The sequence below is a fragment of the Cyanistes caeruleus genome, chromosome 13 (genome assembly GCF_971803275.1).
Source record: "Cyanistes caeruleus chromosome 13, bCyaCae1.hap1.1, whole genome shotgun sequence".
NCBI classification, from domain to species: domain Eukaryota; kingdom Metazoa; phylum Chordata; class Aves; order Passeriformes; family Paridae; genus Cyanistes; species Cyanistes caeruleus.
This window is the reverse complement of record NC_141713.1, coordinates 3,162,472-3,175,087: the sequence shown is the minus strand read 5'-3', so window position 1 is coordinate 3,175,087 and position 12,616 is coordinate 3,162,472. Positions and strand designations below refer to the sequence as shown.

The 12,616-nt window shown below is 42.2% G+C and overlaps 1 protein-coding gene across 5 annotated transcripts in view; it reads right to left on the bottom strand.

The window, feature by feature from the left end:
* CERS3 (ceramide synthase 3) overlaps window positions 1-12,616 on the bottom strand; it is a 42,983-nt gene that overhangs the window by 20,116 nt on the left and 10,251 nt on the right. For all 5 annotated transcript variants that reach the window (XM_023933844.2, XM_086849567.1, XM_023933843.2 and 2 more), the window contains 5 exons: window positions 8,566-8,748; window positions 6,943-7,060; window positions 4,887-5,005; window positions 1,386-1,443; window positions 501-551 (listed from right to left, as the gene is read on the bottom strand). In XM_023933844.2, the coding sequence (XP_023789612.1) occupies window positions 501-551; window positions 1,386-1,443; window positions 4,887-5,005; window positions 6,943-7,060; window positions 8,566-8,747 (528 nt within the window). In that variant the 5' untranslated portion in view covers window position 8,748. The remainder of the gene's footprint in view (window positions 1-500; window positions 552-1,385; window positions 1,444-4,886; window positions 5,006-6,942; window positions 7,061-8,565; window positions 8,749-12,616) is intronic.

Genomic DNA, 12,616 nt, shown 5'->3' with positions numbered 1-12,616 from the left:
GATCTGCCCAGGGGAGAGCAGAGCTTGGCTGCTCCCTTGGGTCAATATATTTCCCAGGTGTGTACCAGGAGCTGGGAATACTCAGCTGGGAGGCAGGATTATTTGTATTCCTGGTCCCTGCCTAGGACAGGAATAAGAAGGCAGTGGGATGGGGCAGAGTTATTAAAATGAGAGTGCCTTGAAGCACCACGGGGCCTGGAGCAGTGCAGGGGTTCTGCACTGAATCTGGGAGCACTGATAACATCTCCAGTGAGTAACTGGTATCCTGGGGTGGGTGGAAATAACAGTGGTCTGGCTGGAGGGGGAAGTTGCAGCACAGGCAGATCCCAGGGAAGTCCTGCAACAGTCAGCAGCACTTCCCAAAAAAGGCAGGAGGCTTTGGTGCCGCACCTCTTTAGGTGGTGTCCATGTGGAGGGAAAAGGCTGCTGTGGATTACCCCTTCCAATGGGGAAATACCTGGAATGCCTGGAGGCCACTGGCCCAATGCCAAAAAGCTCACCTGAAACGGATAACCAACCCACGTCTGCCATATGTCGTAAAACCAGGGTTTCTGGGGAAGACACATCAGTCAGACACTGCTCAGCTCAGCAACAATTATCATCTTAACTCAAAATCTCTCTAAGTGGAGCAGGCTAAGAAGCTGTAATCTTGATAACTGTTCTCCACCAATTTCTAAAGGCAACTTACATCTCAGATTTATTATATTGTTCCCAGCTTTTTGGCTTCTTTTCAGGACACCTGAAACGTTCCAGTTCACAATTTCATCATCCAAAGCAGTGGGTGTGTGTTTTATTACTGCAATTACTCAAGATATGTTGCCACAGTGATTAAATTTGCTGTGTTTACCAGTCACACACACCAGTGGTTGAGGATGATAAACAGTGTTTGGGGAGAAGGGCCAGATGAGCAGAGACACGCCGGGATCTGTTCCGCTGCTCCAGGGAAGCATTAATGACACCCCAGGAGGCCTCACCGAGCTCCAAGCTTCACTCTCTCTGTTATTCCCAACTTCTGACTCAGCAGCAACACCTCAATAAATAGCTGTGACCCCCAAAAATGCTGCCAAAAAAAAGGTTTATGGCCTCCTCTGAGGAAAATATGGCCATGTGATGCATTTGTAGGTGTTAACAAGGCGTGTTGTAAAACCATCTGCGTGACTTCTTCAAGCTTGCATTAAAAATACTGATTACTCATAAATTCCTTTATCATAGAAGGTCAAAAGTTAACTTAAAAATTAAATCTCAGTGCATATTGCAGCCCAGATTACATGCACCAAAGATCTGAACCCACAGAGCCGCTGAAACCAGTGTCTTTCAGTGGGATTCAAGAAAATCTAGATATTTTGTTAAAAATAAGTATCAATCTTTCAAAAAAGTTAACTTACATCATAGAGAAATATAAATCCAACAATGGAGGATGTCAGATAGAATGAAAATCGCCAGCTGCAAAATTGAAATGAAAAAATAGGAACAAACCATTATATTTTATAAAGATATTGTCCTGATCCAGAATTACTGAAAATGTAATTCTGTAATAATGAAAATACAACCACCTCACACTCAGTATTAAGGATTGCCACATATTAATAGTATCCAAATTATTAATATTTAAGGCTTGATTAACTGCTAAATTAGAAAATTCTTTTACATCATCACAATACAGATATTTTCATAGTCTTAATAGCAGTAATCTTCCAGCCAGGCTTGAACTGATCAAGAAAATGACCACAGCAAGTGTAATAAATTCCCTAAAAATGAGTGTTTGAGAACACAGACCTTTTCCTGGGTTCATTCACTTCATCTCTCTCAACACCAGTTGCTGACAACAGGGGAGCCTTATGAACCCAGCATCCACTGGGTTAGTTTACCTCTTGCTACAAGGTCTCAATTAACTGTAACCTCATCTTTGACTAGGTGTTCCAGAATTTAGCCTGATCTAAGCTTTTTGTGGATTAAATGGATATGCAGCAAGACAGATAAACCTTCCAGGTTTGCACCATCAGCCTGCTAAGTCAGCAAAGGCAAAAAGCTCTTGAGCATTTCGGTGAACTGTGCTGCTGCTTTTAGGTGTCAGAGCAGGATGCTGTGATTTGGAGGCAGCAATCAGCTCCCAGTGACTCTGGAGCCTGTGTGGGAGGGATTGTCCCTGGGACTGGGTGTGGCTGCAGCCTCAGCCCAAGCATTCCCACTCCCACCTCTACAGGTGATGGAAAACTTCCTTTCCACTCTTCCCCTCAGCAGGAACAAGCCTGAGCTTTCCCCTAAGCAGCTCTGCAAGACCAGTAGGAAAACACTGCAGGACTTCACATGCAAAGAAAGATTGTGACCACAGGGACAGGCACATGGCCCCAGACCTGGTGAGAACTTGTTCTAGAACAAGAGGTAACCCAGAGGAGAGCAGCAAGCAGCTCCCAGAAAACCTAAACCCACTGAAAAGGAGAAAGAACCACAAGAACACTGTACCGATGGATTGAGAGATGTATCAAATGAGATTGTGGTCTTTGGCAAGCCTTAATGAAGTGCCAAATGGGTGAAGAGGAGGAGAACCTGTTTGGTGAAAGCAGCCCCTCCTTTCTGAGCCCCACATCCCCTGGAGGTTGATATTCCAGGAGAAAGAATGAGATGTTCAAAGACCGAGACAGTGTTGCATGAGAAAAACAACAAGCACAAGATGAGGACGTGGAATGTTGGAGGTGAGACAAAATAATGTCTCACACCTGAGAAAGAAGTCAGAAAAATAATTATAAAGTTGCCACTTGATACACATGTGATAAACAACTCTTTTTCTTCTCAACCTTAAACTGTGTCTCCTCAGATGATTCGAAAACAACACTGCAGAACAAGCACTGCATGGACAGAAAAAGCACAGAGGTAGATGGTGGAAATTCAGAGAGCAAATGGAAGAGACATGGGACAGACCCTACACAGGGTCTGCTTCTGCCCTCATGCCTCCCATTCCAAACAAAGAGGTGTGAGTGGTCCAGTGGATATGGCAGAATTGATTCTGTGTTGATTGTAAAGTGCAAGTGGTTTTCTGGATTGGATTCAAAGCATAGAGCACCAAGACTTTGCCATTAATCCCCAGCCCTACACATATATATTGAATACACCTGGCAATAAGCAGCACTTCAGATGAACTCAATCTGTGAGCAAAACTGTCAGAACACCGCCTCATTTTGCATTTAGCCAAGCTTCTTTATGAATTTGGTGAATAAAACCTGAAGGAAAACTCATCCAAATTCACCAGATTTTACTTAAGTGCATTTTAAACTCTGATCCTGGCCATCAGAGAGAGCACTGATCAACAGCTATGCAAGAGGATTTTCTAATTTAATCTCAGCAATCTTTCCCCTTGAACTGAATGTAACAAAAAAGAACTTAGTAGGGGAAGTTAAAGGCTGGTAGGTCTTACAAGGCAGTGAAGGTTTCATGCAAAGGGCTTTCCAAACCCCAGTGTTGCTCAACTGGGAGCACTAATAGCCTAAGTATGGTTTAGATGTGGCTCATCAGATTTTCCTTGTGATTCAGAAAAAAGATCCTGGAGATTGCAGGCTTTCAAAAAGTTTCATAACGCTCATAACACTGACTACTAGAGTGGAATACTCTGTTCCTCATTTTTTTGCCTAGAGAATTATATTCAATTAAATTCACTGACAAAGAGCAGAGCAAGGTTCACAAAATTGCACAAGAGAAACCTGTTTGCTTCATTCTCACTCAAGCTGCCAAGCAAGTTGGAATTTCAGTCTTTAGCTGTGTGTTACTAGAGACAGACATGCATGGCAGGAAGGTCTTTTAGCAGTAGAAGGAAAACTTATTGTCACTTGTGAAACCAAATTAACTGATCCCCAAAACAACAGCAGACATAAACCATGTCAGGAGAATTTACTCAACTCACACTTCAAAGAGACACACCTCTGTCTATCATCTGGATTTATGTCTGACAGAGGACACCACTAAATCATCATCACATTGATTAACACTGAAAATAATCTTGATAGAGTAACTATAAACTTTGAGCTCTGTGCTGTACTTTTAACCCTCATTTCTTAAGCTGATCAACAGTAACAGAGGCTCAATATTATAATCAGGTGAATTTTTGCCAATGTAATGATGCTAATGAAAAGCCAAATACACAGAGCATTTGAAAGTGCTTTACACTGGTACAGTTAATGTCAGTAGCCAAAAGGGATGAGCTGTGCCCATTTGGGGATTTGCAATTTGTATGAGATTTTTAGATCACACTTCAAGTGTTTAGGTATGAGGAAGTTCTCACACATAAGTGAAAAATCATATGCAGGAGGTTTTGAAACTTCTTACATATTCATTACTATCACTCAAAGCTGCTCACTGGCCCACTCTCAGCAGAGAGTCTGAGTTCCTGTTTCACACAGTATCCCATGATCAGGCTGTGGCACCTGTCCTTTAGTCTGGATGCCACAAGTGCTGCTCTTGAGCTGACTTTGGTTACACATGACAGCATCCCAAAATGACAGCCTGGGTACAAACATAAACCAAGGGAAGCATTGTTATTCCCCCAGGATTACTGGCAAACAAGAAAATGTTTTCCTATTCTCTGCATGTTTTCCTCTTACACTTTGTATCAGGAACCTAGAAATCCATTATTCCACAAAAGAAAAAACTGTAAAATGTTTTAAGGTTTTGTTTTTGGGGTATTTTTCCAGGATGAACAGTTAACCTGAATTTTTAACTATCATTTGGAGAAACGCTACTAAATCCTTTCAACTTGGTGAATAAAATCTGAAGAAATTCAGAATTCAGAAACAAAAACCCTCATCAGGCAGACCCAGCCTTCTGGAAAGGGGGGACCTCAATCATTTTTTTTCCAAAGAGTAAAGCAATGATAACCAAAAGCGTTCTTTCCTTACAAAGCTTCCTGGAATTTCCGGAGCACTGTTGGGATCTCAAGGTTTCGCCGTCTCCTAAACCATTTCTCCACCAAATGGACGGTGCAGTTGCACTTTTTGGCAAGGCCTTTGATCTCTGACTGCAAGAAATGGAACAACATTAGCAGTAGATGCACTCCAACATCACTTTCATTTATTTTGTTCACAGAGCAGCTTCCCATTATTGTAAGGTCTCAATTTAAAAATATTACCAATATTAAATATGCATGGGGGTATTTTAAAGTAATGCTCAAAAGAAATCCTGGATTTTTATTCATATAAATAAAGCAGGCACAAAATGAACAGATCCACAAACTGTTCTATTGTCTTTCTGGTCACTCCTGAGAGTTTTAGAGATGCAACTTTTACTGTTAGATGAAAGCTTAGGCTGGAGGGGGAAGTGCCATGTATGAACACACGTGGACATGGCACCTAATATGCCTAGTCATAAATATGAATAATTTGTTTATATATGAGACTCACAGATGAGAAGAGGCCTGCAGTTAAAGTGACCTGAGCACTGTTCTCAAATCCAAAGCAAGTCAATGAATCCTCCAGAGCAAGGTCCAGACTGCCCCCCTCCAACAGCAGAACTGGGGGTGGAGCAGGGCCTAGAACTGCAGGTGGCCATTGGGGTGCCACAACCCGGGCTCTGCATCCTCTGTGCTCCCAAGGTGCCCAGCACAAGGCAGTGAGACTCCTGCATTTCAGGCTGCTCAGTGCCCTACATGCAGCAGCCTTGTGCTTCCTTCCTCTCCTCCATCCCCAAGTGCAGAAGGTGTGGGATGACCTCCCCAGGGCTGCCTTAGGAGCAAGGAGAGCGTTTGGCTCATCCCTGGGGAAGTTCTTTCCTCCCAATGCAAATAGTGGGTGGCAGCAGCGCTGCCTCCACCCATGTGAGGCCAGTCCAGGTAGTCTCCTACCCTCGGGGAAACCTCTGGAATGTGAGAAAAGGCACCTGAGCTGCCAGGGAGGGCTGGAGTGCAAACAGCTGCTGTGTCCAGCCCACCCTGCTGGCTCTGAGCTCCCCACTTGGCTCGCAGGAACAGCCACTCTGTTTCCATACAACAGAGCCCACATGCCCTCAGCTGCCAGCCAGGCTTCCCCAAGCACACTGGTCCCCAAGCTGGACACCTAAAGGAGGCAGCCTGAACCCTTCCCATGCTCTGAGTCGTCTAAAAATGCTGTGCTTCCTTTCAGAAGTCAAATGTCCAGCTGAACTCAAGCAAAAGGAAGGAATGAAACTGAGACTGGGATACTCGCCCAGGGAGAGAAGAGCTTATGTGTGAGCACCTGTACATCTATTCCTGATGTTATCAGGCAAAAGACACAAAGGAATAGCAGAGCTAGGGATGCAATGCCAAGTTCCATTATCAATAATTATCAAAATCCCTCATTACTAGAAAATGCATATTTCTTTTCAAAACCAGTGTAGCAAAACTACCAATTGTTTGGGAACTGTAGTCAGGTAAGCAAACCTCCTGAGGCTGCACTCACAGCAAAGTACCTGCCTCCCACCCAAAATCAAGTTGCCTCATTTCTGGAGGTGACAAGCATTGGCTAGTCTTCTTTCCTTGTTCAATTTTAAAAACAAACAGCACTGTAATAGAGGGATTGCTTTTCTTTCTCACATAAGCCAGGATTAAGTATGCAGCAACATAACGGATCAAAAGGCTTCCATGCCAGCCTTCCGCTGATATTGCCTGTAGTAAATACAATCCTGCTATCCAACAACAGACATCAGCTGAAGCTTTCTCCAGGCAGAATGAGTTAAAGATGGAAGACTAATCTTCACTGGAAATATTATTAACAGTCCAACCTAGAACAGCATGCCAGAAAATTCAACATCTTAAATGTATTTTCTGTTTCGGATGCCATATACCCTTGTCAGCAGAACAGCAACAAAAACCCAAATAAATTAAGTCATCTGTCAATCAGCTGGAACTCATCCCATGATGTCATTGCTGAGAGCTGATTGAAACAGTAAGAGTGGGATTTTCCAAAAGCAAAACGAGTTTGGAAGACTGAGAATCCTTACTTGGGATGGATGTCTTGAGCACTCCCGGAAATAACTCTCTAACACAGGATTAGGCTGTGGCTTCACACGTCTTACATTCTTTATACCCAAGGCTTTTGCTAGAGGTATGGCAACATATCTGAAAAGACACAGCATGAAAAGCTTTAGAAATACAACACAGTTACAAGGCCTTGGCTGTTCTCATGCCAAGATATGAAGAAAACAAATCTGATGCAATTTAATCTGCCACAGAATGTGCCAGTGCCCTGAGAAAAAGGGATCTCCCTCTAGCTAATCCCAAGAGGGAACCACAGTTTATCAGCAGCTACACAACAAAGAAGACCCAAGGAAGGCAGTTTGTGACCATGAAATGCTGTTGAACTCAAGGAAACATCCTGACTTTTGTGGCCATCAGAGGAGTGTTGGAATTGAGTGAAAGGAGACCAGATGCTCTCTCCACATGAGCTCAGGGATTGCTGCTGGGCAACTTCCTCCCAGTGGCAAAGTCACTTGGCACCTTCTTTGCTGGGCCACCACCACCCAGGCTGGATCCAGCCTTTGGCACACAGCCATTCCCTGGGACTGGAGGATTCCCTTTCCCAACCCAAATCGCTGCAGAGGGCACCAAAGGTTTTGCCCTCCTGCTTGGGCAGGGTGTTCAGAAAAGCCCCCTCCCTCCTGCTGCTATCAGCCATTGATTCCTCATTACTCATAGCATGGTCAGCTGTCCTCAGAGTCACTGCAGCCAGATGTGGGGCTGATTACCCTCAGCAGTCCTGTCCAACAGCACTGCAGTGAGACACACTTGGGCAAGCCTTTGCTCAGGAGACACTGGGAATGGTTATGAACATACGATCCAAATTACTTTAGATTTCCAGCATGAATGATCTTATCTGCTTCTGGTTTAAGTCTGTCCAACTCACGACATTCCAAATTTCCTCATTCTATCCTGAAATAATTATAAAAACCTACTAATCACATTTTTTTGAGGAAAAAGAGAAGAAAATAAAGCAAAAATAGGTAAAATAAATAAGTCAAAACACTGTAAATCTTAACGTGATTGTAGCTTTCTTCTGTGGACCCAACCTCTGCTTGTCCCCTAAGATTCCAGCTGCAGAAGCAATCCATTTTTTGGTGCCAAAGTGAAGGGAAAAAAGGAGCCAGCTTTATTAGATCTGCATAAAATGTCCACACGAAACTTTGAGATCCCTCCAATCTGCTTAGCTTGGCCACAGAGAGACACCCGGGATCTATCAGCCTCACACAAATGTTCTGGTCCAGGACCAAATGAGAGGCTTGTTTGACAGGACAAATCTTTCTATCCTTACACTGAAAGAGAAAAAGAAAACCTAAATGATTTTGAATTAATTGTATCTCTAGTGAAAGGAGATAATCAGAAGTATCCAAATGCTGCTCTAAAAAAGCTAGAGAGAAATATTTTCCTTCTGGATTGGACCACAGCCACACGCACCTAATAATGAAAATATTTCCCAATTTTTCACCTGCCATGTTATCTGTACTAGATCTTCCTAGTAAACCACCAACTAATCCTCCTTTATAAAACATAACATTGATCTACAGATATCTCATTTTCAGCATCCATGAGGATTAACATTAGCAGCAAATTGCCTTTCTGTTTCTTACCTTTCACTGAAGAATCGGATGATCAGCAATACAAAAGCATATGGGATTGTGGCATACAACTGGTGAGGTTTGGGAAAGACAAGCCCATCACGGTCTACAAAATCTGCCCATGTGCAGTTGATGGGCATCCAGATATTCTCCCACCAGAACCAGCTGTTGAGTGTCTTTAGTATGTAGGCCATGCTGAGTAAATAAAGAGAGAATTTAATTTATTCCTCACATGTTAAAGAGAAAATGCATGAAAAAACCCATATTGAGCTTTGTTGTGTAAAGCCAGTAAAGTCAGCGTTCTCAGGGGGGAAAAAAAAAAATCATACAGGAAATTAAAACCATCTTGGTTTAGAGCAAGGAGGTAGGATTATAACCCAACACAAGATAAAATAATAAAGCCAAATTTTGATGTGATATAAAGCAATACAGGGCCTTTGAAATCTGCACAGGGAGGTACCTGCTGCCTCCTTTCAGTCACTCACACTGCACTGCTTAGTACCTGGGCAAATCTCCTGCAGCACTCACGTGTTATCTATCATATTAATACTAATGAGAACTCATCTTCCTGAGGCTGAATTTATAAATTAAATATAAGTGGGAGGAAGAGTGGAAAAGAGATGAGAAAATCTAGGGAGTGCCTCAATTCCATAGTAATGAGGACATTTCTGATGAATTACTGCTGTTTATTATGCTAATGGAAATATACCCTGAATTTGCAAACACCTGTGCACAGGAACAAGTGGGAAAAAAATTATAGTGCATAGTAAGCTTTTTCTAGAAATTGTGGGAAATAATATGATTTAACTGTGACCAAAATCTAGATCAGGAACAAATGTCTAAAATCAGTTCTGGAAGGGAAAAAATTCACTTTGACTAAAGTATTCTTTTAAAAGCCTCCTTTTAAACTTTTGCGGTCTACATTATATATTTAGAAGTTGCCGTTCTCATTTATTTGTAAGGACTTTATAGTACATGTTACATATCCTATAAAAACATCCTAATATTGAAGAAAAATAGAGGTTACTATGACATTTTCCAAAAGGCTGAAACACATAATTTTTCCATGATTTCTAGGAATAGTAAATTTTAATTACTTTTTCCATGCTAAAATTTTCTGTAAACCAGGAAAAAGATGAGGAAATAACTGATTTCATTGAAACATAGCCTTGATGAGGAAACATTTGAGCTGGGAGGATGATTTCAACCAAAACTTTATTTCATCAGAAGATCTCCCAGGGATATCTCTGTACAGGATCATGAGATAAAATCAAATCATGCCAAGGTCAGGAGCACTTCAAGCCTTTTCCTGTTCTTCCATATGTGAGCAGGATTTTAGTTGTGCCTGCAGCTGGATCAGGACATCATACCCAGAGCATCCCACTGGCATTCTGGACCCAGACACAGCTTTAACACTGGAGCCCACGTTAATTAACAGCCAAACAACCACTGCTGGTCCACACTGGGCTGTTTCCACTAAGCTTGGAGCAGGTTTGGGAAACAGTGACCTGTACCCATCAAACAGAGCTGGTTAACAGCACTGCAGATCCATTTACTGGCCAAGCACAGTAGTCAGAATTGAACTATTAATAACCCAGCCATTTAATCTTTTTAAATGCAGGAAGGGGACAGTAAAAACCTCCTGAATGAATTGTCTGTGTATAAGCACATGCAAAAATAAAGGAGGGAGAAATCACAATTGTTCCCTCACTGAGACTTTATATGCCAAGTTTCAGCCTAGAGCAATGTTTTACTGCTGAATTATAAACTCCTGGAAGTGGGGATTTATACCAGGGCTGCTAACAGACCCTAAACAGCAGCTTGCAGGCGCCATCCTAATGAAGCAGGGCTTTGAAATGTGACATTTTGGGTCAGACAGAAAGGCTTGCAGACAATAGAAGACCAGAGGAGAGCCTTGTTACACAGTTCTGCTTCCTAATATATATATATATATATATATATATTTTAACTAGACTGTGCACTGCAAGCTATCACAAGCTGTAATAAAAGCAGGCCAGTCTGTTATAGCACAGTGGAAGGAGCACTCACAGTTGCCTTGTGGTGAGATGGGCTGGGACTGAATGGGCACCCAAAACATTTAAACCTTAGAAAAGCCCAGTAGTGCATATTTTCTTACTGGATTCCTGGGATTTCACTAATTGATGGTTTTCTTCCACATGGATGCCTTATCATATGATTACCTCTTAAATTAGTTAATATAGCACTATTAAACTAAGCTCATAACTACATGCTTAATCTTAAAATATAAGGGAGTTCTGGGATTTGAGGTCTGATCCAGAGTTCACATGTTTCAGGGGAAATCTTTCCTCACAAACACTAAACAGATTCATCAAAAGGTGGGTTCTCTGAAACTCTTCCTTCTGTAATCCCTGTATTTGTACCAGGACTGGCCTGGTCCATGGGGGTTGGATCATCCCTGATGAACGCTGTTCAAGTGATTCTGACAAAACCAATGATGAGATTCCAAATCTGTCTGCAGCCTATTCTTAAGTTTCATTGCCCTTAAAACTGCAAGTTTTCACTGCAGCAAATCAGGTTATTCCCTGGAAATATTGAACATTTCCATCTTCGGAACAGCAGCAGTTAAAGAGCTGGGCTGCTTTCCTGCCTCCCTTCAGCTCTCATCACGAGATTCCCAGAGCACCTGGGAGGTGAGGAATTCCTTACAAACACAGACCTGAGCTGGAGCAAGGGGGCAGCCGTGGCCACCAGCCCCAGTGCTGGGATCAGTGCTGAAGATACTGGATTTCAGAAGTAGAGATGGTTTTTCACTTGCACAAGCTCACAAGTTTTCCCCCCTGCAAATGCCACTTTCAGAGAATGGGCAGCAGATGCAAATGTCAAGTTTGGCCTGATTTGGGACCAGCTCTAACTAAAAACTTGAAATCCTACCCAGCCTAAACCTCCTGTTGCTGAGTGCTGAGCTCAGAGCTTCTCCTCACAGCCTGTGGCAGCACCAAGAAAGCAGGAGTGAGAAATGCAACACTGAGTGACTCATTCTGGCCAGCCTAGGGTGAAAAACTTCTGCCTCTTTCCAGGTCCCTGTCCATAGACCAGCACTTCCAGGAGCATTTATATTGAAAAAACTGGAATTGTTGCTCTAGAAGGGGCTAAAAGTCACTCAAAAATAAAGATATTTTAAAATACATTCTTATTATAAAGAAATCAAATCACCTCCGTGCTACGGAAGGATCACCTCTGTAGTTTAATCTAATTTTAATGGGCTAGTGCAAAACAGGAAAATCAGGAATGATTACTTCAGGAACTGCATCCTTTATAATTAAAGGAAAGCCCACACAGTTGGGAAGTACCAATGTGAAGTTTCTTTCAACGCTCTGTTTCTTGGATCCTGGATATATTCAATGAAGAAAGCCCTCATATTTTTAATGTTATTAAGCAAAGAAAATTTAAAAAAGGGCAAATTTGGGTTTGAGAAAAGATATGTGGCTGCGTTTTGCAAAACAAATTCAGGAGCTGCTTTGAAGTAGAATTTCTGGCTGCTGCAGTCTGAGGAATTAATAAAAAGAAACTGAGCCAAACACTTTGATTGTATTCTCTGCACAAAAGCTCTCTTTTGCTTGCAAAAACTGCATTTCCTAAGCCAGGACTAAGAGAAGGCGATATCCAGGTTTGCAGGATGTATTAGGAGGATTTCCTATCCTTATTTACTGAATAAATTACAAAACCCAATGGATCAACAACACAAACATGCAAGTGAATGTAACCTTGATTCTCCTAAGCATCCCCTTAGGCTCCTCAGTGAGGCTCCAGAGGTGTAACAGGGAAAGACTGAAATCAGCAAAAAGCAAGAGGAATTTAATTCTCCTATTCCCCTCATAATTTGGCAGAACTGGTAAAGTTGGTGCAGTGACTGTTGGGAAAAATTAAGCCTCAGATATCAAAACAGATAGCAAAGGTGTTCCAGGTTGTTCATCCTCAACATGAAATAGAAGTGCTTTAAAAGAGCAAATAAAGATCAGATCCACCATATCACAGGCTTTGGTTTAGCTGAAGACTCAGCAATATTTCCAGGAGTTAACAC